General features: G+C 46.1%; 3 protein-coding genes across 3 annotated transcripts; 2 read left to right on the forward strand and 1 right to left on the reverse strand.

Annotated features, from left to right (window-relative positions):
• The first annotated feature begins 48 nt into the window (after nucleotides 1-48).
• On the forward strand, nucleotides 49-1,807 carry RBP5 (retinol binding protein 5). The gene is made up of 4 exons (XM_032679410.1): nucleotides 49-256; nucleotides 510-688; nucleotides 1,167-1,268; nucleotides 1,664-1,807. The coding sequence occupies exons 1-4, from the start codon at nucleotides 184-186 to the stop codon at nucleotides 1,715-1,717; spliced, it is 408 nt and encodes a 135-aa protein (XP_032535301.1). The 5' UTR covers nucleotides 49-183; the 3' UTR covers nucleotides 1,718-1,807.
• A 4,939-nt stretch (nucleotides 1,808-6,746) lies between these two features.
• Nucleotides 6,747-14,190, forward strand: C1R (complement C1r). Its single transcript, XM_032680705.1, has 11 exons — nucleotides 6,747-6,819; nucleotides 7,588-7,816; nucleotides 8,047-8,239; nucleotides 8,423-8,566; nucleotides 8,714-8,910; nucleotides 9,396-9,543; nucleotides 9,626-9,747; nucleotides 10,335-10,413; nucleotides 10,834-10,974; nucleotides 12,602-12,676; nucleotides 12,904-14,190. Coding segments are annotated over exons 1-11 (2,130 nt in total). The 5' UTR covers nucleotides 6,747-6,817; the 3' UTR covers nucleotides 13,704-14,190.
• Nucleotides 14,191-15,614: 1,424 nt separating this feature from the next.
• C1S (complement C1s) lies at nucleotides 15,615-24,628 on the reverse strand. Its single transcript, XM_032680629.1, has 12 exons — nucleotides 24,454-24,628; nucleotides 23,917-23,981; nucleotides 23,286-23,490; nucleotides 22,025-22,202; nucleotides 21,633-21,758; nucleotides 20,818-21,017; nucleotides 20,452-20,605; nucleotides 20,102-20,217; nucleotides 19,791-19,869; nucleotides 19,409-19,546; nucleotides 18,835-18,909; nucleotides 15,615-16,850 (listed from the first exon to the last, which is right to left on the reverse strand). Exons 2-12 carry the CDS (start codon nucleotides 23,919-23,921, stop codon nucleotides 16,057-16,059), a joined length of 2,070 nt encoding a protein of 689 aa, XP_032536520.1. The 5' UTR covers nucleotides 23,922-23,981; nucleotides 24,454-24,628; the 3' UTR covers nucleotides 15,615-16,056.
• Nucleotides 24,629-24,959: the final 331 nt, after the last annotated feature.

Consider the following 24,959-nt stretch of genomic DNA (forward strand, 5'->3'; position numbering starts at 1 on the left):
GCCCCCCGGCGAGGGGACTCTTACTGCGGCGGGGAACCCGGGAGTCGGGCCGCCCCGCAGAGCTCCCCTCCCCGCGGGAGAGGGTCCGGGCCGCCCTGCGAGCCAGCTCTGTGCCGGCTGCCCGTTTGCCCTGCTCCTTGCGCTCTTTCCTCCGCACCATCCGCCCCGTCCCTCTGCCCCAGGATGCCTCCCAACCTCACCGGCTATTACCGCTTCGTCTCCCAGGAGAACATGGACAATTACCTGCGGGCTTTAGGTAATGCCACCCTCCCCACCACGCTCCCTCCTCCACGTAACGCTCCCCTCTATCTCCAAAAAGTCAGGAGTTGGGAAGCGGAGGAAGGTATTTGGGAACCCTCTGGTCCTTCTGTCTGTGATCATCACTTTTGAGCTGTGGTAGTAGGGGGGAGGAGGTACCATGGCTGGTGCTCCCTGGCTAAGAGTGGAGGAGCTCAGCTGGAGGAAGGGCCCAGGTCGTCCACATATCTTCTCTCCCTCTCGTCCTTCAGATATCAACGTGGTCCTGCGAAAACTGGTTTGCCTACTGAAGCCTGACAAAGAAATCATTCACACGGGAAATCACATGGTCATCCGCACCATCACCTCCCTGAGGGACTACGTGATGGATTTTGATCTGGGAGTCCAGTTTGAGGAAGACTTGGGACCTGTGGATGGACGCAAATGCCAGGTGAGAAACCCAAGAAGTGCAGTTTCACAGAGGACTGGGGTGTGCTAGGAAGTTCAGGGACTTGCTCAGCTTTTGATTCAAAAACCAGATGAGAGCCCAGCCCAGAGCTGGCATGCCCCTGCAGGTCCAGGAGTAAGTGATTCTATGAGTAAATTACTCACAGCAAAGGGGGATGATCACTACAGACCCAGAAAGCCAGTACTTTGGGACCCAGAGGATATTATCCTTTGGAGCAAAGCCCTGAGAAGACAGAATGTCAGCCCACTTGGTGGAACTCTGTTGTTGCACTTGGAAGCCAGAGGGTCATTCACCTCCCGCGGAAAGCATCAGTCCCAAGAAGCCACTAAAGAGACACCAGATCAGGGACTGCATTTGAAATTGTGTCTGAGAGGAACAGCCAGTGACATCTCTGGGAACCTGTATTGCCAAGATCCACTTGTCTCTGGACTGTATCTTCTCCTTTCCTCCTTTTTTTCAGACAACTGTCTCCTGGGAGGGGGATCAGCTGGTGTGTGAGCAGCTAGGAGAGAAGAGGAACCGAGGCTGGAGGCACTGGCTGGAGGGGGACAAGCTGCATCTGGTGAGGAGGGGTCCAGCGCAACTTCATAAATCCTAATTGTGGCGGGTGGGGGGAACACAGTGCGGGTGCTGTGGGCTCTGAGCCAGCCCTGCAGCTTCCTTCCAGCTCCTCTCAGACTTCATCCACAGCTCCCCGGGAACAGCCACCACTTCACACAAACATCCGCCTCCAGGATTTAAAAATTAAACTCAAAAGTTAAACAGGTCAACAAAGGCAATGTCCTTTCCCTACCCTGGAGCTGGACCCACTGAGGTTTTGGGAGGGTCGGCTGTGCAGCGTGTGGCCTGGGAGGCTCCAGCCAGCAGCAGGAGGGCTGGCAGGACTGCAGCGGAGGCAGCTGGGGAGGGAGAGGAGAGAATCTAGGCTAAACTCCTCTTTTACCCCGCTTTCCCCAGCGCATGACTGCTGAAGATGAGATCTGCGTCCAAGTTTTCCAGAAGGTGAAGTGATCGTTCCCCGGAGGGATGCCCGGACGGGACCCTCGCTCCTCAGTATGAAAAAGAAAACGAAACAAGACCCGAGCGAGCCGAGTTCCCCCAGTGTGTTTTCTTGTGCCTCGCCCCCCGCCGAGCAGCGGCCGGGCCGGGCCGGGGGTCACGGCGGGGCCGGGCCAGCGGGGAGCGGGAGGCGGGGAGCGGGATGGGCCGGGGCGGGGAGGGCGATGGGCCGCCGGCTGCACGGAGGCTCCTTTCAGAATAAGAGCAATTGGGGAGGAGCGGTGCAGGGGCTGCCCCACGGCCGGCCCGGCCCCCGTTGCTCCAGTGCTCTTCCTGCCGCCCCCGCCGCAGCCGAACCCCGCGTTGCCCTCCAGCTTCCCCGGGGATGCGGGGGTCGGTGCCCGAGTGGGCAAGGGTGGCTCAGGCTGCCCCTTCTTCGGCAGCCACCAACACCTGCTGTCTTCCAGGGGTGCCACATTTTTCTTGGAGTCCCGGCATCATAGAATCATTGAATGGTTTGGGTTGGAAGGGACCTTAAAGACCATTTAGTTCCAACACCCCCACCATGGGCAGGGACAAATTCAGGAAGAATTTCAAGGAAGGGGTTGTCAAGCATTGGAAGAGACTGTCCAGGGAGGTGGTGGAGTCACCATCCCTGGAGGTGTTCAAGAATAGACTGGACATGGCACTTAGAGCCATGATCTAGTTGACAAAGTGGTGATCGGTCAAAGGTTGCACTCAGTGATCTTGGAGGTCTTTTCCAACCTAAATGATTCTGTGACACCTTCCACTTAGACAAGGTTGCTTAAAGCCCCCTCCAACCTGACCTTGAACACTTCCAGGCGTGGGGTAGCCACAACTTCTTGAGATCCTCAAGCTGGTTGGGTAGAAAACAGCACTTCTCCTTCAGAGTTAGGTATTCTTATTTAATGCTGTGAAATCTGAGGGCTGGAGCAACTACACCCATGTTCACTGCACTCCTGAGAAGGTCCCATGGGTGAGGAAGGCTCAGGCACTTTTCCTGGGTAAGAAACCATGGCTACCCCCTCTAGCCCCAACACTCCCTCTGGCATTCTTGGTAGCATCTCCCCATGACCTTCACAGCTGTCTGGAATTGGAGACCAAGGGGCAAAACCAAAGGAGGTGAAGTACCCTGAAAAAGCCAGAACAGGGACAAAGAGAGAGATGTCCATTAATGATGACACCTCATGGGGTGGGCACGAGCCCACATGCAGTTGTTTCTGAACAATCCTTGTGATTACCCTCAACAAAAGATTAAAGGGTGGGGACGCAAACATGTGTTGCTGCTGACACCACAGAGAACCAAGATATTGGCAGATTTTGAAAATACAGATCCTTGTCAAGCTGAGAAAATGCATTTTTTCCCCTCCAGCAGCTCATTTAAAAATAGTCTTTTCTGAAGAGCTTCTTTTCAGGGAACTGCAAAGTTGAGTGCCATGAGAAAAGCATTACTTCAGAACATGTGATAAGCAAAGGGTTGGGGAGCTGCAGCTGTGCCTACAATGTCAACCTCTGCTCTTCACAGTTGTCTCTGAGGACATACGAGATGGGAGCACTCTGTCAATATCCACAGGGCAAGACTGCCACAATCAAACCAGTGAGCAACCGTAGCCATGCCATCCAGCATGTCACTTATCTGCTCTGTGCAGACCTCCTCAATCCATCATTCTATCACAGGGAGCCTCTGCGTGATCTTTGTTGTATCATGAAGTTGCAAAAGGCAGAGCTTTGACTAACAGCAGCTGAAGCTGGTTCAGCTGTTGCCCTCTTCGCACTCTTCCAAACCACAAGAGCCCCTCTGGGCTGCTTCTGATCCCCAATACCAAGCTCACTTCACCGTGTCCAGGCTGTTATCTTCCAGACTGCGTGATCAACAAGTAATCAGCTCATTTCAGGTCCTGGACCACAAGCTGGAGCCTACATTCTGATTGGATGGCAGACAGCTATTGCCTTCGGGTGATTAGCCAGACTCTTCCACTGGCCTGCCAACCATTCATGTAATTGTCCTGTAAGCCTGTGAGGTGACATGCTGAGTAGATTGCTTCTGACTGGTTGCCAGCTATCATATATCCACGACAGCCTCTCTTCTTCAGGAAGCATCTGGTTGTGCCAGAGCCATAGATAAGAATCATGCACACTTGATGTGGTCCACAGTAATAATAATCACAAGGGATAGTACTCCAAAACCTATTCTGGAGCTTCAGATAGTAACTACCAGAACTAGTAATTCATTGTTTTTTCTTTTGTAATCATGTTGTAGGTGTGATGCCCAACTCAGATGGTGACTTTATGCAACAGTACTATATTCCTGAGACACGAGCTTGTGGGAAGTGAGGATGCCAGTGCAAGGCAGGGGATGAAGTGTGATATTGGGGTGACACTGTCTTTGTTCATGCTCCATGCTGAGTGGTAATGCATCACAACTGTGTACCTCCTGGGGTATTACACTTGGCTTTGTTCCTTGATTTAGAAGACAGACAAGCAGATTACCAAGGTGCTGTGGCTGCTCACCCTCTTATATCAGGGGAAAGACCCACTCTTAAAAGTCTTTTAAGAACCTTACTTTGGTCTAGGTCATCCTCTCATATCAGGGGAAAGACCCACTCTTAAGAGTCTTTTAAGAACCTTACTTTGGTCTAGGTCATCCTCTCCATATCAGCCAGAGCGCAGGAGTGGCATGATTTGTCTGAGCCATTTGACAGCACAGACCTGGCTGTGTGAAGCCCGAGCCCAATGACTAGTGGCAGAGCGTCCCCAGATGGCTCAAACCAAGCGTTTGGGTACTTTGGGTAGTCAGCCAAGGGGGTTGAAGGTAGAGTGCCCTGGGAAAACAACTCAGTGTTTACAGGGAGCCCAGGTCTATGGCCCTGGTGTGCTGTAGGGTAGGTGGTGTAGCTGTAGGAGGCCAAACAGAGGTAGTTCTCTGTCCTCCTTGCTTCAGGTCTGAGGGCAAAGTATCCAACTCTTCTTCTTCTCAGTGGATGAAAGGGTCTGGTCTACATTTCAGAGGATAATCTCATTGCTTCTGAGGCTGTAGAGCAGGTTTCTTTCAAATTACTTCCTGCAACACACTATTCAAAACAGGAGTCATGCTCCATGAGAGGATGTTGGCACCTTTGACCGTGCTGAAGATCTACAGTTTCTTTACTTTACTCTGATATTGTCTGGATTTATTGTCCAGACCACTTGTCACCAGCTGAGTCAAGCAGGCTGCAAACAGGTACTAGTTTTGGCATTCCGTGTTCCTACATGTATTCCATGGTCCTACGTGAATTCTACCCTTAAGCACAGAAAAGCACAAACATCCTACTCCCGAGGAAAATTTGGTACACGGGTATTACCTGGCTCCTATCTCACATAAAGATTGCACAGGACATCCGAAGGGGAACGCCACCAGTGGGAGCACTGGAGCAAGACTGAGGATGCAGCTGTATTGTCTAAATCAGGTGGGTCTATGGGACATGTCTTAGAGGTGGGCTGCTCCGGCTAGGCGTATTCCCAGCTAATCATCCTCCCTTCACCAGCTGAAGTACTCTCCTATTATCACAGATAATGTCATTGGGGTGGGAGAAGGAAATGAAGACATGGGAGATGTGCCTTGAAAGTGTCACAGGACACTCATAAGATTGTTTGTCAAGGACACAATGAAATTATCAGCTTCCTTACAAATGGTCTTCAGGCACCTCTGTCCGTCTGTGCTTTGCCAGGGAACACTCTTCCCACTGGTGACCGGCTCATACCAGATCTCTCAAACAATAGCTTCCAGTATTTCCTAGCTACTTTCCAGATGTGGTTTCTGAGTAAAAGCTTCCCTTCTCATGAGACAGTAAGCCAGCAGAACCCACTCTGGCATGACACAGCAAAGTAGTGATCCTGCCCAAGTGTGTTCATCATGCGTATTTGGACATCAGAAGTACTGGGATAATGCCCCTTACTCAATCTTATATCTGCTACGTGGGGGCATATGGTGTTATTACAGAGGCACTAATTGCATGTTTATGTGATCTTTTTCAGATAATAATTCAAAGATGTTTGATGAGGAGGTTCTGTAGTACACTTCCATAAATATCCCAAAGATGCTTTCTTCATTCTTTTTAGCACTATTTTTGTCTTGATTCCACATGTTTTTGTAGCTGTGAATTACTTCCTGTGATTTCAATGCAGGACACTTGCTAACTTCTCTGAAGCCACTCATAATTCTAAGGAAAAACACCAAAATGGCGTTTTATCTCTTACACCAAAAGTCTGAAAGCCAAGAAATTTTGAACTTCATAAAGCTGGGGACACACAATATATGTCTTGGGCACTACATTGTTAAAAGCCTGAAATGGGTTTGTAAGTAGCTATATTTTCTCATTTCCCTGTTAAATAGAGGCCTTATCTATCTATCTTGGTTTTTGTAAAAATGCTTGCAGAAGAAACAGCAAGAAGGGTCCTTGAAAAGGGATTTTTTTTCTTAGATTGCTTTTAATTCTGTAGACTTTCTCATTTTTCTTAATATTTATTTAACTCAAGTGCCTGAGGTTTTTGCTTTCCTTGAAGAAGATCCCAGTTCCCTTCCCACCCCAAAACAATCTCAGAAGTGCTCTTCAGCAGGCCAGAACTGAGAAAACTTGGAGGGGTTGACGGTTTGATTTTTTTTTTTTAAGTTTAAATCAATTTGGGAGGACTATAAGATTTCTGGTCTTCTATACCAGAAAACAGCCCAGAAGGGTTGGGAGTGGACTTCCTAGGAGGATATTTTCGCGGGGAACAAAGTCAGAGCAGCCACTGGATTGCAGATCAAACCCTCGGAGGGGTCTCTAGCAATCGTTTTGCTGCCTCCTCGCCCAGAAAAGGTAACTCGGCTCTGCGTGGCCCGGCCGGGACACCCGCCCCGCGGCACTGCCTTGTTCGCGGACCGGGACCCGGCAGCAGAGGGCAGCAGACGTCGGGCGCCGCGGACCTGGTCCGGTGCCAGGCCGTTCGCAGCCCGGCTTTCTATTCCCCGCTACTGCCTCGCTCCCTCCTCCTCCTCCCCCCGCCCTGCCCGCCCCCCGGCTTCCCGCGGGCTGCCGCTCCGCAGCTCAGGCCGGGCAGGAGCGCACGGAGATGTGAGTCGGGGCTCTGTGGAGGGGGACGCGCTGGCACAACCTTGCGGGCAGGGATCGGGGGGTTAGACCCCTCCAGGAAGGAGAAGAGGTCAAGGGGGGTAAGCTGCTGCTCGCTGTCCCTTCGTTGAAAACCTTGCTAGCACACAGAAGAATCCTCCTGACTGATGTTTGCCTGAGATCTGGGCCGTGAGCTTCTTTCGGAGGAACACAGAGGGGAAGAGGGAGGATCTGCAGCATGAGGAGAAAAAAGAAACTGAGCTCCAGCTTTTGGCGGAGAGAGATCGAGGCATGACTGGGTAGAGGGCTGCCGAGGAGGCATTGGCAGGATTGCTCCTCAGCAAACCAAGCTTGAGATTTTCAGACCCTCACCAATGACCCTAAAACTAGCAATAACCAGAAATGACCCGCTGGCCCAGGGCCAAAGGGAACCAAACTTCTGGTTCTATGAGAAATAGCCCCATAACTTCTGGGAACATGCAGACCTTGCTCAGGGAATTCACCCACGCTTCTTCACGCTGCTTCCTGGGTTGATGAATTTCAAATTTCTCTGGCTTGATCACAATGTCTTGCTGGAATCTTGCTAATGCTGGTGTCCTTGCTTCAGCTGTCCCCCTTGTTCCTGAGTGATCCAACCTGGGAGTTCATCCTGCAACTAGACCTCCTGTGTTTGCATTCCATTAGACAGTGGACAAGTCACTTGTCAAGTCTCCTCTGATTTTGAATGACCTAATTTTATGCAATGTCATCATTTATTTGTCATATTCACAGGCATGTTCCCTGTCTCCCATGGGTCTTCCTCTTTTTTGGAGCGATCAGTTCCAGTCCAGTCCCAAAAAAGCTTTATGGGGAGATCAGATCCCCTGGTTATCCCAAGCCATATCCAAACAATAACATCAGCATCTGGGACATCCAGGTCCCAAAAGGTTATGTGGTGAAGCTGACCTTTAAATACTTTGACCTGGAGCCATCTGAGTCCTGCTTCTACGATTATGTTAAGGTATGTGCATAGATACCTGCACCAAGGAGTGGATGGAGATGGGAATCTAGTGGCCACCACATGCAACGGCTCTTCATTCACCAAGCCTCCTCTGATGCTTCCCACAAAGGAAAGGGAAGGAGTTAAAGATAGAAATGGGTGGAGCAGGTGCTGGCAACTCATGGTTGGGTAATACATGTGCATGGAGCACACTCAATCTTACAAGGCTGATTTCTCCTTAACCTTGACAGATCAAAGCAGACAAGAAGGACTTGGGCCGATATTGCGGTCAGCTTGGGTCAACCACGGGCAATCACCCGGGAAGAAAGGAGTTTGTATCTAAGGGGAACAGGATGCACCTGGAATTTCACTCTGATTTCTCCAATGAAGACAATGGCACAGTGATTCCCTACAGGGGCTTCCTGGCATACTACAAAGCTGTGGGTGAGTAGGAAATATCCTCAGCATGTGGAAAGAAAAGCCTGTGTGGCTCCAACCAGTTTTCCTCCTTGCCAGGCAAATGAAGAGAAGCTTCAAGCAAGGATCTGGATCTCTAAGTACTTCCAGTGTAGAGCAGAGAGGTTTAACACTTTCCTCCCCTTGTCCCTGCATTTCCTTTGTCTTCAGATCTGGATGAATGTGACTCTAACAATGCTGCTGAGAATGATGAAAGGCCTCGGTGCCAGCACTTCTGTCACAACTATGTGGGTGGCTACTTTTGTTCTTGCCGCACTGGCTACCAGCTTCAGAGCGACCACCACTCCTGCCAAGGTAAATAGAAATTCTAAAAGATTAGAGGGTTCCAGAGAAGGAGCCCTTCACTCAGGAAGGGTGAGAGAAGTGACTTAGCAAGCAGATGATGGGGCTACAGAAGACACAGCCCCATGATGTGACCTCCACTTTCTTCCTCTTCACCAGTGGAGTGCAGCAGTGAGTTGTTCACAGAGGCATCTGGGTACCTGAGCAGTCCTGAATACCCCCAGCCCTATCCTGAAGACCTTCGGTGTAACTACAGCATCCGTCTGCAAAAGGGCCTGTCTATCACCCTCACGTTCTTGGAACCCTTTGAGATTGATGAACACCAGCAAGTCCACTGTCCTTATGACCAACTCAAGGTACTGGAGATTAGCAAACTCTGCTTCCAGCCCTGCTGCCAGACCTGGACAGGAATTGTGTGGATGCCACTATTCAGATGAGAAATATGGGATCAGTACAAGGAGAATGTCCCAGCATGAAGGACTGAGCACTTATCCCTCCCTCAGTGCACTTAATTACCACTGTCCTGAGGTCAGAGACTCTGGGTCACAGGCCCCTGTGAGTAGAGAAAAAAATACCCCTCCTTCTTCCAGTTTAATCTCACTTTGATTTAATCTCAGGACTTGAAGGGGTTGATAACTCTGATTGCCATGACAAGGGAGAAGTAGAGCATGTGGTAGGTCAGTCCTGATCTGTCAGTGCAGACATAGTGAAGATGGGTCAGACAACCAGCCCTATTCACTGTCATAGGCGCTCTGGTAAACTTGGTCTGGATTGAAATAGAGATACTGGGGCAGAGAAGCTTATGTGTTTCTGTCCTTGCGATACCTGTTTTTCTCATCAGATCCAAGCACGAGGGAGAGAGATTGGTGAATTCTGTGGCAGGGAATCACCTGGCATCATTGAAACCAACAGCAATGAGGTGGACATACTCTTCCTCACTGATGAGTCAGGGTTCAGTCGTGGCTGGAAGATCCACTACACCTCGGAGAGTAAGAGATTTCTCCCCCACAGGCTACTACAGCTTACTGACACTGTTTGTCAATCCCAATTTAAACTGTCCCTCTCTCACAGAAATACGGTGTCCACAGCCTGTCCCACGGGATCAGTTTACCATTATCAGAGACCTGCAGCCTGTGTATCAATTTCAGGACTACTTTGTTGTCAGCTGCAAGACTGGGTATAACCTGATGGAGGTGAGATCCCTTCTCCACTCCCTTCAGCCATATTTTGGGTTCTCTTCAGTTTGTGTCTTTCATCTTTCAGTAAGACTTTCTTTGGAGACTTCACTCATGACAACCTCTTGAAATTTCTGTTTCTTCCTTGCTTCTCTTGGCTGTCTTCCAGTGGTTTCTCTTTTCCTAGCTCTCTTCCTTATGCAGTTACTGTTTCATAAAACCCTAGTAGAAGACGAGAAACAAAAATCCCAGGAAACATTAGTAAATAAGGATACCTCTTTGGAAGGATATAAAATCAGACTCGAAGCAGAAGATGTTACCTGCCTCCCTTGCCATCCCATTGCCAGGACTGGATAGCACCCCATACTTGTCATGATTTTATGGTTGCTGGCTGCTGGTATCTCGGCCTCTATGAAGACTGTGTAGGCTGTGGCAAATACAGGATAGAGGGAAGGCATCAAAGGGAGAAGACAGCAATTGGAACAGACCTCAGAGGGGCAAATATTGGACAGCAGTTAAAAGATGGGAACATAGAATAATATTTTAATGTGGGAAAGGGAATGAAAGGCTCTGTCGAACAACAGTTGTTTTCCTCTTCCATGTAGGGCAACCGAAAGCTGCTGTCCTTCACTGCTGTCTGCCAGGCTGATGGGACATGGCATCAATCCATGCCGCGCTGTGAAAGTGAGTGAGCTGAGAACAGGGATTGTGTACTCTGCTGTGGCTTTCCCCCTCCAGGAAAATGGGGGGTTCAGCCTCTGTGACTCAGTTCATCCATACCATAGACTTATGGATGTGCTGGCTGGAAGGACCTGTGGAGGTGCACCATTGACTTACATTTTTCCACTTGTAAAAATTTAAATGTTTTTCCCCCCTTACAAAAATGCATAAAATATCACTCAAAATTTGCAATAATGTTGTAACATCTAAAAGTAAAAGATCCCAATTTGGGATCCATTTTAGAACAATCTCTCTCTGCCAACTCTCCTAACTGGTCCTTTACACAAAGGCCACAATGCAAGTTGAGCCTAGACCTGCAGGCAGTATGAGTTTGTCTGAGTCATCTCTTTTTTTTTTTTTTTTCCCTTTTTTCCTTTTTTGTAGTTGTGAACTGTGGCAGCCCTAAAATCCTGACCAATGGGGCATTCAGCTATGTTAATGAACTTGCAAACAATAAGTACCAGTCAACTATCTCATACCGATGCAATGAGCCGTATTATCACATCGTCACTGGAACAGGCGGTGGTGAGTCCCAATCCCACACAGACACTGAAACCTGTGCATGAAGAGCCCTCTCAGGTTTCCATTTAGAATTGTCTCTTCTCCCCAGGCTTAGGGCTCGTGTTTTTCTCCTGTGAAGACTCAACAGTTTTTCCTTGACTCTGCATATATCTCCTGAGGCTTGTTGTTTCAGCCTATTCCCACCCTGCTTCTTTCCCAGAGTCCATTACATCCCTCTTTCATGCTCCTCTTAACATTTGCAGAAGGACTTATTCTCTCAGCTGTAGTCATGGTTCATTCTTTTGTAGTGTATTTCATTCTTTCACTGAAATTTGAGGCATGGTGTCTGGGAATCATCAAAATTCAAAAAACTCACCTCATCAGTCCAAGTTGCTACAGACGCAAATAAATAAACTCACACTCTGTTCCCCTATAACACTGTTTAGATATTTGAAATATTTTTCAGCTGCAGAGATATCTAAGAGCTAAATAAAATCTTACAGAAAAATTTTTTTATGCAGCAGGTCAGAAAAATTAAGTCACTGTTCAAAACCATTCACACACCTTCTTTTTACACCCAAGACATAACTTGGTGATGCAGGACCTTGGATTCCAAGAACAGCACAAGGAGTTCATGATTTCCTTGCCCTTGACTGCTCATTTAGCCTTCCTTGCCACCCCCCCCCCCAAAAAAAAAAAAAAAGGCAGCAGATTTTTTAACTGAATCAGTTTGCTGGATACAGTTGCCAGCACGCACACAGCGCACGCAGCATTCTGGAGAGAGGTGACATGCTACCACTGGGGCCAGGAGCAAGCAGCTGAGGAGTTCTTTAAGTTGGTACTAATGTTGAATTTGATTATTCTTGCATCTGAGTTTAACTCCTTCATATAGAGTCAGAGCTTGGTCTCATCAGAAAAAAAATCAGCAGCAAGTAAATATCAGCATTGGCCAAATTCTGATGGGGAGTCATCGTGATTTAGTCAATTTTGAAAGAGAACAGCAAACACTTTCTTAGAAGCATTTACTTCAGTGTTAAGATAAATTGTATAAAAATTATTTTTAGTCATCAGAACAAACTGTCTAAGAAAAGCAAGAGTGTTGGAGGTAGTGAAGTTTGTGTTGAGAGGTGACGTGCAAGTTTAGCCAACCTGCAACATCAGCTCAGAAATAGGTACTGAGCATGTACATCTTGTTCCCATTTCTGAAACAAACACCTTGTCCTACTCTCTGCAAACTACAAAGACCAGAAACTTGAATCTAAAATCCATGTCTTTACTTCTTCTCATTTCTTTGGGATAAATTGGGTCAAACAGTGCTCCGTACACACGTGGACTGAGTGAAGTTAAGACTTCCCTCAGATGGCCCTTCAGGCTTTTCTTCTACAGAAGCAGTGTCTGAACTTTACTGGTCCCCTGAAACTGAGGTGCTTAAAGACGCACAGACAGAAACATTCCATACTGTACCGCAGACAGCTTTTCCCAGGAAAGGATGCTTTGGCATGGAAGGGCTGAGTGCAGTATGTGGGACACTTTGGAGAAAGAAACCTCTTGAAAACTATTCTATTCTATACTATTTTGTTCCATTCTGTTCTATTTTCCCACCTCAGACCCTGCAGGCCTGGGTCTCATTTCCTTCTCTCTCATCCTACAGACAGATTCACCTGTTCTCCTGAGGGAACCTGGCTGGACCAAGATGGCCAGGCAAGGATTCCTGCCTGCTTGCCAGGTCAGTAAGAACTCTGACTTCATCTAGTGTTTCCCATCTCATGCTTACAATCAGTACAAAACTGGGACAACATGCAGAAAGGGGAGTGAGAATAATGGTATCAGTGAGGGCTGACAGGGAAGTCTATCCAGGAAGCCAAAATAAGGATGGTGTAGGAAACAGAGAGACAAGCTAGGGCAACAGAGGGTGTCATGTTTTTCATGTTTTTTCCTTGTATTTCTCTACAGTGTGTGGGAAACCGGTCCATCCTGTTATTAAAGTCCAGCGGATCTTGGGTGGCTTGTCAGCAAAGACAGGCAATTTTCCTTGGCAGGCTCTGACTGGCATCAATGGACGAGGGGGTGGTGCCCTCCTGGGTGATCGCTGGATCCTGACAGCTGCCCACACCATCTTCCCCAAAGGAGCAGTAAGGAACAACGTGAGCCTGGACCAGATAGCAGAGGAGGCTGAGGTTTTCCTTGGCCACACCAATGTGGAAGAGCTCCACAAGATGGGTAACCACCCTGTACGTAGGATCTTTATCCACCCAGATTACAGCCCTAAAGATGAATATAACTTCAATGGGGACATAGCCCTGCTGGAGCTGAAACACCCAGTAACCTTGGGCCCTACCCTACTGCCCATCTGTCTCCCAGATACCACCAACACCACGTTCTATGTGGATGGGCACATGGGCTATGTGAGCGGCTTTGGTGTGGATAAAAACATCATCTCAAATGATTTGAAGTACGTGAGCCTACCAGCAGTTGCTCGAGAAAAGTGTCAGAGTTGGCTGGACAGTAAGAAAGACATCCCTATGGTTTTCTCTGAGAATATGTTCTGTGCTGGCTTCCCCAGAGGCAAACAGGATACCTGCCAGGGGGATAGTGGGAGCGTCTTCACAGCGTTAGACAGGGAAAGTGGTCGTTGGGTGGCTACCGGTATAGTTTCTTGGGGTATTGGCTGTGCCCAAGGTTATGGCTTCTACACCAAGATCCTTAGCTATTTGGACTGGATCAAAGGGATAGTAGAGGAGGACAAGCTCTAGATGATGCTGTCCTACTAGCTGAAGGATCACTGCTAGCATACCAATTTCCAGATACAGCAAATCCTATCCAAAGCTTCTGATGATGTCCTAAAGGCTTTTCAAACAGGCAAACCATGTAACCTTCATCATAAGCACTTCTGAAAGCCATCATACTGTTTGATGAATTCTTGGTGACACCATCAAAACTTACCAAAACTGCGGTACCATTGGCAGCTTGTGGGATGCCTTTGTGGATATTCTAGTTCTTCCAAATCTTATTACTGGATGAAGCCTTAATAATATCAGGAAATCTCAGGACAGCAAACGTTATTGTTTGAAATGCTGACAATCTCGTGAGACTATTGTTGTCTACTTTTGTACTCTATTGTGTGGGAAGATTGCAGGGCAGAAGCCTTTCTTGAAAGATGTGGTTTGTGCTGAGTACAGTGTGTGTTTGCCCATTGGCATCACTGAGATTCTATAAATATTAAAATAATTGCTGGAGAAACCAGGTGTGTTATGGTTTTCTGTCTTTGTTTTTAATGATGACTGAATATTCCCACCACTGAAAGCAACTTCTGGACTTTATACAGGGATTGCTTTACCTACCCCTAAAGTGTTTCCAGTTCCACAATGCCCTGTGGCAGCTGCTCACCTGCCAAAAAATACTGTTAGATTACCCAGTCTGAAACCCCAAGTGGCTTCAAGGGAGATGAAAAGAAGTTGTCTGTGTGATGCCACATTCAAAAAGATAGGGAAGACAACAACCAATCTCATGGAGAAAAGAGTGTAGGAGCCTTTACTGATCAAGATTTGAGGGTGGAGTTTTTATATAATATGAAATAAAGCTTTAACTGCAGGACAGCAGCTCTCAAATGATGCTATCTCAAAGAGAAGGTGACCTCTCTTGTGTTGTGGGTATTCTCTGGAGTTGTCTTCTTGTCTATTTTTGCTACTGCAAAATGACCTACCATTTTCTTGTGAGTCACTGAGAGAAATGAAGTATGCAAGAGCTTGACAGGAGAACTCTGGGGGTAAGGTCATAGTTACCTTCTTGCACTGTTTTCTGTGAGATCCAGCTCCAGATCTTCTCAGATGTCAGTATATCTCATTTGCTTTAGAGATAATATGCCCTAGGAAGTGATCTGTGAAAGTGCATAGGTGATAGAAGTTCATCCATGATTTCCATGAATCAGGATTCTGTTGATTTTTCCCATCTGTCTGGGTAAGGGAGCATGAGAGGCTACAAGAGCAGGGAAAAATAGGGTTTTACAGGACCAAGAGATAAACCCTGGTTTGGGAGAGGGAAACTCTTGTTTTGCAGGAGACTAGGAACATTTAGGAAGCTGAGGCATGGAGAATAGACTGTTTGCCTAAAATCCCCATAGGAATCTGAAAACCTCCTAGGAATAGCAATCCCAGCTAAATAAGTATTTTTTCTGTCTCTTCCTCCTGGACCATTCAGCTATATTTCTGTTTTTCTTGTCCTCTGCTGTCCTGAATTGAGTAATATGGGATCTTCTGGAGCAGAAAATACCCCTAACACTTGTCAGGTAATCTTTTCCCACAACACTACCTGCCATAAATCAAGGGAAGGAGTGTTGTGGGAGAAAAGTCAAACTTCATTTCTTATCTAACTCCATAAAGTTTGAAAAAATAAAGCCCGAGAACCGGTGAATAAAAGGATTTTGAAGATGTCTGTTCTGTTTAGCTTGATTGAGAAGTCTAAAGACCTCATTGCTGGTAATGGTTGATCAGTGAGATGCAACCATCTCAGAAGAACTTCATAAAGACTCTCAGGTAGAGAGGTGAGGTAGCACAGGTTATAGCTTGGTGCGAGCTGGCACCAAGAGTGTGACTAGACATACAATTTAGGGAGTTCGAGGAGAACTAGGTCTAGACTAAGAAAGGCAATACACACACAATAGCACATTGCACAAAAGGCAGTTTGGACATTTTTTAATGCTGTTAGATATTCTGAACAGTAAAGGAAATACATAAATCAGAAACCAGGCTCTGAACGTATATTGGGAACCAACAATTATTCTTTCTTGTCTTCATTGAAATCTCCCCATTAGGTGAGCCATGGCCAGGTCTTCTCCAAGTGGGAAAAAATAGGACAGAAAAAAATGAAAGGAAGCTCTTTATTCAGAACAACATGTTGCTCTTAAGCTATTATGAGTAGAAAAAAGAGAATTTCCCTTCCCAGACATGACGACAGTGGGAGAAACAGATACATATTCCTGACTCTCCACTCAGCATAGACACGAGTTACATTGTGTTATATATTGCCCATTATATACACAGAGTGAACAGGATCACAGCCAGCCCAAACATACAGCCATCATACTAGGGTATGTGTGCTGAAAAAGAGCTATTTCTGCCAAGCTTCTTCATCCTCGTGCTTGCTCATGGTCTCTCTAATCCAGTCCAGATAACGCACTACCTTGGTGTAAAGACCAAAGGTACCGCATTTTGGTCCCCAGGAGATCAGCCCCGCAACGTAGTACCGTGTGTCATTAAGAGGATCTTGGATAGCATAGGCTCCGCCACTGTCCCCTTGACAGCTGTCCTTGCCCCCACCAGCACAGATCATATTGTCGGTGAACAGGTAAACAACAGAATCATCGTAGCCCTCTGGTTTCACAGATCGGCAATTGTCCATGTTAACCACGGGAATCTGGGCCTTCCAAAGATCCCTAGGTAGTTTTCCTCTCTCTCTCTGGCCCCATCCAGCAATGTAGCCCAGAGTTCCTTCTTGCAGCTCATATTCAGGTGATTTACCGGGAAGACAGAGGGGTGAGATGTTTGGACCCATCTTCACAGGATCCCTCAGCTTCACTAGTGCAATATCATTATCAAAATCGGTCCTGGTTTCTTCGGGCTCCTCCTTCCAACCAGGATGGATGAATGAAGCTTTTGGGATCAGACGTTCGGCATTATAGTCCAGAGATTCTTTACTAACATCGACTACCCCAGCATACATGGTGGGCTCTTCATATCCCTCCAAAACATGAGCTGCAGTCATTACCCATCTTTCAGAGATGAGTACACCACTTGCTCTTGGGTCATGGAAATACACCTGCCAGGGAAAGTTGCCCTTTTCTGCACGGGTGCCTCCAAAAATCCTTGCTTTGTCTCGGATGGGATTACTAGGTATCCCACAGACTGGAAAGAAAAGAAAAAAAAAAGAGGAACCAGATGGGAGAATTAGCAGTTACAAACAGGGGGTTCTTTGGTACTGCTAAAAAGCCCATAGTTGCCTCTTTCCTGTGTCCTCTAAATCATTTTTGGTTCTGAGTAACCAGTGTTTATATTCTATGCCACAGAGGTCACAACTAGCATTTACAGAGAAATTAAAGAAAATTTTATCAAAACTACTATCAATACTCAATTTAAACTGAAAATACTCATTCTCAAATTCTTTTTTCTGGAAACCAGTTGTCACCCCACCAGTAACACCATTTAATTGCCTTCTAGCTGGCATTTTTCCTTTGCTTCATTATGCCCTTTACATGAAGGAATTGTCTTTGAAAAAATATTTGCTTAATTTCTTAGAAATACAACACTGCTCTTTAATTTTTTTTCTTTTTTTGGTGAACTCCAGATACTCTCAAGTTAAGTGTTCAGGTTTGTCACTGATGTTTTACCATTTTTCCTCTCCATTCCATTAGTATGTAAAATATTAAGCAGTGTGAGATCTCGTCTGTGGGTCTTATGGTTGCAGAGATGCACTGTGCTTTTTGAGTAAAATGTTCTGTAACATTTTGCAGAATGTGAACACCAAGGGCATAAATAAGATTGGCCATTCTAACATAGCTAGGAAATTGATTTCTTATCACATTGCCTTGTTTACATTGAATCCTTAGTCGTATAGTCAGAGATTAAGGAACTATAGCCAGCAGGTAGCTTCCAATTAGAATGAAGTAGAGTTTGCTAAAGAATTTCACATAATCATAGCAGGATTTAGGCTGGAAGCCTAAATGTCTCTAGTTCAACCTATTCCTTCCTAACTGCCCTCCCCCCGCCCTCATAACTACGAAGTCAGGTTGCTCAGGGGCTTTGACAGGTGACTTCTGATTATCTTTCAGGGTGGTGATTAGCCAGCCTCTCTGGATAACAGTTCCAGTATTCCTGGGGAGCATTTTTCCTTAAATACAGTCAGAATTTCCTTTGTTGCAACTTGAGCCTGTCATTGTCTTTTATTGCTGTGTCCTACCGAGAAGAGTCTGGCTTCATGTTCTTTGTAACCTCCTCTTGGGTGGTAAATTCCCTGAGTTTTATCTTACAATTTGTCTTTTGCACTGTTCATTTATACAGTCCAAGTCACTGGCTGAGCTGGCCCTAAAGAGGGTTGAATCATCTTCATCTGGATCTTGTACTTTGCCAATGAGGATTTGGGGGTTTGAAGTAGTGAACAGGCCTCATGTACAACTAGGCCTAGTCATGCTGCCTCCTCTAAGAGGGCAAGCTGAACAGAGTGCAGTATACACAAGTTTTAAAATTCTCTCCATCAGCTGGAAGTTGAGACCCAGCTATAACTCCCAGCAGTCAGGAGCAGGAGCACTACCCTCCCTGGAAGACATAGTGTCTCCCAAGTACACAAAGAGAAGATGAGAAGGTCCTTGACAAGGATCTTGCTTGAGCTTTAAGACATAGTAACTGTAGCTGAATGCTGAAGGATGCATTAAACCTTAAGGGATTAGGCTATGACTTCCAGTCAGAGTAGTGAAAGGCCTTTCCCTATAGTGCTGCAGTGTAGCCTGGGAGAGACTGAAGACAGAGAGGTCCAGCATTGTCAGATATATTTTTGACCTGTCAGTCTTTTTGCTACTTTCAATGAAGATGGAGATCTAAAGCACTGAACAACTTGAGAATATGCACACTTGAAGGTGGGGCAACTGGTGCAGAAACACACACTGATGCTTGAAGAGGCCCTGTTATACCAGATGTCTTATTATGTTGCATTTCTGTTTCCAGCTTCTTTCTCCTGCCTCATGGGGCCCACAACTTTCAGAAATACCCTGTTCAACGTGACTCAAACAGGAAAGGATCAACTGTACTTTCAGGCTCAACAATTTAAAAACACAGGGATGAAAGAAGCAGTGGTCTTCACAGGCCACACATATATACACACAGTTCTTGGTAGTACCTGGGGCACATTTTGGTAGCTTTGTTCCCATCTCTTCATTGACCCATTCTCCACTGGCTGAGCACTGATACACCACTTTGAAAACATGAGAAAAAAAAGGACTTCCATAAGGATATAATCAAGATGAAGAGAGGGTAAGTAGCATTACTGTATATGATGCATTAACCTTCTCATTTCCTAAGCAAGCACAGCTTGGTAAACATTGCTGTTATCTACCCACCATGGTGCTTCTATCCCTTTTTTTATAGAGACCTCATTTAATACATTTCTTGAGTCCTTTACTTTTCTACCAGAAATCTGTGCTACGTGTGACAAAAACCTCCATGGTTTGCTCACAAGGCAAATGAGAGAGGACTTGCTAATGCATTTAGGGTCAACAGTCCATGTACAGACATTGTTAGAGTGTATTAAACACAGAGGCAACACAAAACTACTGCCTGCAACCCCACACCAATAAGAACTTTTTCCCAGTCTTGACCTGATGGGATATAATACCAGCCCCATGACAATACCAGAACCATTTCTTAGGCCTTTGATCAAAGAAATGTGATTGTGTAGTAGAGAAAATACTTACCATCCCCTTTGTTTTCTAGAGTATAGTAAGGTGCATCACACTGATACCGGACAGCAGCTTTATAGAGAGGCTCATGGAGTTCAGAGACATATAAGGCTTGGGCATTGTCAACAGGAGGGGGGTCGCCACAGTTCACAGCTGTAGAAACAAAACAAAAATTATTAAAGGGGTATCCTCACTCAACAATATGATTATTCTGTATGATGGGGAACCACTCAGCTTCTCTGATCCCTGCACAGCCATGGGTGCTCGCTTTCTCTGTCCCTTTAGCATGCTCACCTCCCAGTCCTTCAGCATTCACCTAATCTGGAGACATAGTGGATCTATAGCCTAAAGACTCCATTCTAGTCTCCTTCCCACAGTACAGAGACGGGTCACTTACGAACACAGCTCAAATGGGAGTTGCTCCATTCACCATTGTCCTGACAGCTGGAGTGAAAACTTGTGATGCTATCTCGTTGCTAGGAAAAAGAACACATGATCCATGTAAATCTCTGGACATGATATATATCTGATATAGGCGCTCCCATGGAGTGTCCTTAAAATACTGCTGTGACTGGAAGAGGTTTCTGCTTACTACTGCTGTGTTGAAAACTTTGAGTCCCCAAAGGTACTCAGGGCACCTGATGGGAAATGGCCTCATGATGTTGCTGAGAGGGCCAGAGTGGACACATGCTTTTTTATGTAACTTACCCTCACAATTTCATAGCCTTCCACACAGGTCACCTTCACACTGTCCTTTAAGATATACCTGTCCTTCTTTGGGTCAAGAACAGAGTTGGGGATGACACTCAGAGGACAGGTTACAGCTTTGAAGAGATAAGTGGAAATCAGTGATTATTTGGTTCAAGATTTACTTTCCTTCCAGCTCCCAACTTCTTTCTCCCAGTGATTTTTTTCTCTAGTAAACAGGCATCCTCTTTTTTACTCAGTATCAGCAGCAGTGAGCATGTTAATATGCTGTTGTACCATGAATTTGACCTGGAACAAACCCTCTCCCTAACTCAGCAGCAGAGTGAAGGCATTCCTAAGTGTTTACTCACGATCCCCATAGTAGCGTATTTTCCAGCCTTTGTGCTGTACAGCATGGTCTGTCTGGAAGATTATGTCAAGAATGTTGTTCCTAATTTTGATTTCAGGAGGACCTGGGAATTTGCTGCCGCAATAGGGACCAAAATGTTGTTTTCCAGAGACAAGCTGGGAAAATAACAAACAAGAATAAATGAAACATATCAAATGTATTTAGATAAAGAGTAAAATGTATGCTCAATATGTACATATTCAAATGCATTCTCACAAACTCCAAAAGGCAACAGAGTTGAAAATAAAGTTAAGCAGTCAGAGAGTTTTCTGAATACAAGGAGGTTGATGGGAGATCCAGAGCACCCTGACTCCCTCCCCACACCTACTGTTAAGCTGTCGAGGCAAGTCCCATTTGAGTCGGCTGGTTCCACGTCGAAGTCCCCGCTGCGTATGGTCAGCACCACGAAGTAGCCTGGACTCAGAGCCACTCGGTACTCACACCGTGAGTTCTCCGGGTACGGGTTGGGATAGTTGGGGCTGGCAATCTCCCCTGAGAGCTCAGTGAAGACATTTCCACTGCAGTTCACTAGGATTAAGGAAGGAATGCAAGCAGGATTCAGAAAGGAAACGGTCCAGGTGCGCTGCTGACAAACTGCTTCATGCAATAACCATGTCACAACATTGTATCTCTCCAAGAAACTGAAGCCAGGTCCGCTGTCTATCCAGTTAGCCAGACTTTCATTCCTTTTTACCCTCCACCTGCAATTTAGGCTCCTTTCATCATGCTCTGGTCCTCATATTATACTCCTTTCAACATGCACCGTTTGTGACCTTGGAACTTTTTGATTCAAGCCAAGCAGGCCCTTGGCCATCTTTTGTGTCTCTATGGAACTGCCCTGTTTTGTTAGAGATTTAAAGACTCAAACACAGCAGTACGCTAAGGGTCTCCATCACAGTCTTTATAGAATGTCATTTAATAGTTTCTTAATTCCCTTTTCACAAAAATAAAAATAAGAATGTTAAGAATATGTTAATAGAAATTTCCAAAATCACAGTCTACTGCAGTTCAGATTTGCACTGGGTTGGGTTTTTTTCCCCAAAATATACCTGAAACAAATGGCAGAGAAGGTCTTCCAAGTACATATCTCACTTGGCCTAAATTAACTCTTGCTTTTGACCACAGCTCATGTAGATGTCTCACCTCCACAAGTTCTGTTATCCTCATAGAGGAAATAATCTGGTGGACAGGTACAGAAGTAACCTCCAATGTAATTATTACAGTAATGACTGCAAGGCTCCTCCACAAAATCCGTGCACTCATCCAAGTCTGCAAGTGTGAAAAGTGGAATCAGCCAAAATTAGGAGAGGGCCCTGAGGGCAAGAGAAAGATTAGAAAGTGAAGCAAACGCTAAAGGATAATAAGGAAAAGGTATCTCTAAGACAGTATTTATACTGGCCATGTTGGAATGCAGTCCTGTCTGCTGGGATCTCTTTTAAATAAGGCATTCTTGTAAGGAAAACCCTTCTATCAGTTTTTCTTCCTGCTCCAGCATGCACACTACAAAGATTCAGAGGAGACTGTTTTAACCTTACCTACTGCAACATAGTAGGCTGCAAAACCAGTGAAGCGCTCCTCATTGGAAAAGTCTGATTGGAAGCTCAAAGTGAGGGTGTTGTAAGGGACATGAAATTCCTCCACAATCGAGGAGCCAGAGGCACGAGGTTTCTTCTGACCACAAAGCACGCCTTCAACATGGTCACCAGACAGGATCTGCAGAAGAATTCAGAGACCTCTTACTTTGCTACTGGAACATGTGTGATTACCAACACTTGATTCTTTCAGCTTATGGGTGCTAAGGTGTAGCTGAATGGAGCCCCTAGACAACCAGTTGCATGATATTTGTGAGACACTTGAGTAGTGCTGCCTCCTACTGACTTCCCAGCTGTGAAATACCTGTCTTAACTTCTCAGATGGAAATTAATCCAGACAGTTCTCTGTTAACATCCTTTCCTCATGGCCACTTGTACAAAAAATGAGCACTGTGATTCAAAATGGCAAAACCAATCCCTGGCAGTCTGAAGAGCAGTCCAACGGGTTCATCTGTTTGTTGCAAAAGGACACGTTATTACAGAGCAAGTCCCACCCTAGTCCTCCTTGAAGGTCTCCTTCTGGTGGTGCACCTGATCTTACTGCGCCTTTTCACACAGACATATGGCAGGGTAGAACGGTCTTGTTTCTGCCTGTTTGTGTGGAAATGTTCCATCTTTAGTGCCTTATGGGACAACGTGGAGTAGAACTAGTTTTAAGAAGTCTGTGGTACATAGATCATAGAAAACTATGGTGGAAGGGACCACAGCACTTTATCTGAGTGCCCGCTATCCGTAACAGATGGATTGTTTCTAACCTCCATCCTTTCCAATCAATCTCTGATTTCATTTAACCATCTATGTCCACTCATGGATTAATTCTGAATAATTTCAGGCACAGACAACCATTATCCTAGGAAAATGGTCCTTTTACATCTACAGTTCACTGGGTAAGAATATGCCTTGCAATAGGGAAGTGTCAGAAATGCCTAAGAAGGCTTTTCCTATGAATATAGGAGAAACATAGGGAGGGGGGACATAAATGGGACAATCAGTTAGCAGACAACACTCATGTGGTTATGAGGCAAACTCAAATCCTTTAGTGACTGTTAGTGGAGATATACTCAGTTATTTGGGCTTCTTGGAGCTCAGAACATGAAGGATGTGCTTAACTCCTTTTCCAGCTCTGAACTTTGTACACAGCTTTGCTGTTCTGTACTCTAACCCATCTTCATGTCTTTTTCTCACTCAAGGACAGGGACAGTACCTTCACAAAGTCATATTCGCAGTTCTGTGATGGTTCAAGATCCAGATGCGTGAAATAAAGGTGAATGCCGTATCCCGAAGGGACCTGGATTTCCCAAGATTCCTTCACATCATTGGGATACACCTGAGGATAATTGGGTGACAAGATCTCTCCATACATGGAGGCCACATCAGCCCAGGCAGGGAGAGAGAAGAAAATAAGGTACCTGAGAAAAGAGGAAGGAAGATGGCATTGCAGAAGGCTTCTCCATCCACATACGTGCACAGTCCCCAGTGAAAAAGCTAGTCTTCAACTGTATGCAGCATGCAGCAGGGCTCCTGGTTCTGGAGTTTTAATGACCAGTGCTGGGCCTGTGTGGGGATTGTCTTTCTCCTGTGACTTTTCACACAGGAGTACAACCTCAATGGTGCTCTCTGGTTTTCTCAAGCTCTGTAAGAGCTGGTAATGCTGCAAGAGCTGAACACAAGGGTCTTAAATCCTATTCCCTACTTCATTGTCCTGTTCTTGAAGCTACTTGGGCTATAGATACATTCAGATCTGACAATCAGTACAGCATTACAGGAAAAACACCTAATTTATAAAATGAGATTACTAATAAACCTGAGTTCCCCTTGGAGATTTAATAACTCACCACATCTGGAAAAAGCAGTTCTTCCTTTCTGCAAACTTTCATGAACTGGACTTTGGATTTACGATCTGGGACAAAAAACAGTGTAACTGATTAATGTTGCCTGTGCTTCTGCGTGTCTGCTAAGTAGGTCAAAGACCCTAAAACTCCAGTTTGTGGAGACTAGGTCAATGTTTTGCTTCAGAAGCAAGTTTGTATCTCTGTCTCTTCCTGCATATCCCAAGAAGGGATGCTTAAGCTCCATATTGACAAAATGGAGAGATGATCTTGGTACTCATCAGTACTCACACTCTGTCTTTGTGACCATCAGGGTGTCCAGACACCATGCTGGTGCACAGCAAATTAAGACAGAAACACGTCGTCCGTCCCCCCCGTCCGTCCCCCCCCCCCCCCCAGGTACCCAATTCATTCTTCTCAGCACTTCAGAAATCATTCTAAGACCCTGGGGTTGGGGAGCAGCTTGTCCTGACTCTTCCAGCTGTCAGACAGCAATGTTTGGAAATATTTTCCTTTCTCTTTTCTAATGTTTGCAATATTTACCTTCTCTCCCTAGTTCGTGTCTGGTTTTCTTCTCTCTTCGCTTCTCTTTCTAACCTTTCGCTTTTTCTTCCTGTGCACACCCTTCTCCAAACGCACCCAAAGCAGGGTTTGGGGAAGGGAGCTCTAATTCGCAACATCGCAGCACCCTCTATCTGTGGGATGCGGCTTCCCAGCCTTCCCTCTCGGGTGAGATGCTAGCCTTGTCAGCTCTCGGCAGGAAGGGGAATTCCCAGAAATAGTTGCACAATCCTGCTGGCCCAGGCTGCCAGGGGGAGTGCACAGGTCTCGTCTCTATTTTCGGGAAATCAGATGACTTTTGGGAAAAGGGTGGGGTACAGAGTTTTCGGTTGCTGTCCCTCTCTTCCTCTTTCCCCTCCCTTTTAAAAGTTGGGAACAACATCCAAAGGGTGTAGAAAAGGGAGAGTCCAACGCTTCTGCATAGAAAACTTGTTTGATCATCCTGTCCAGAGATCACTTTGCTGAAGTTCATTCTTACTGCAACCTGA

This window comes from Chiroxiphia lanceolata, chromosome 2, assembly GCF_009829145.1.
Source record: "Chiroxiphia lanceolata isolate bChiLan1 chromosome 2, bChiLan1.pri, whole genome shotgun sequence".
Lineage (NCBI taxonomy): Eukaryota > Metazoa > Chordata > Aves > Passeriformes > Pipridae > Chiroxiphia > Chiroxiphia lanceolata.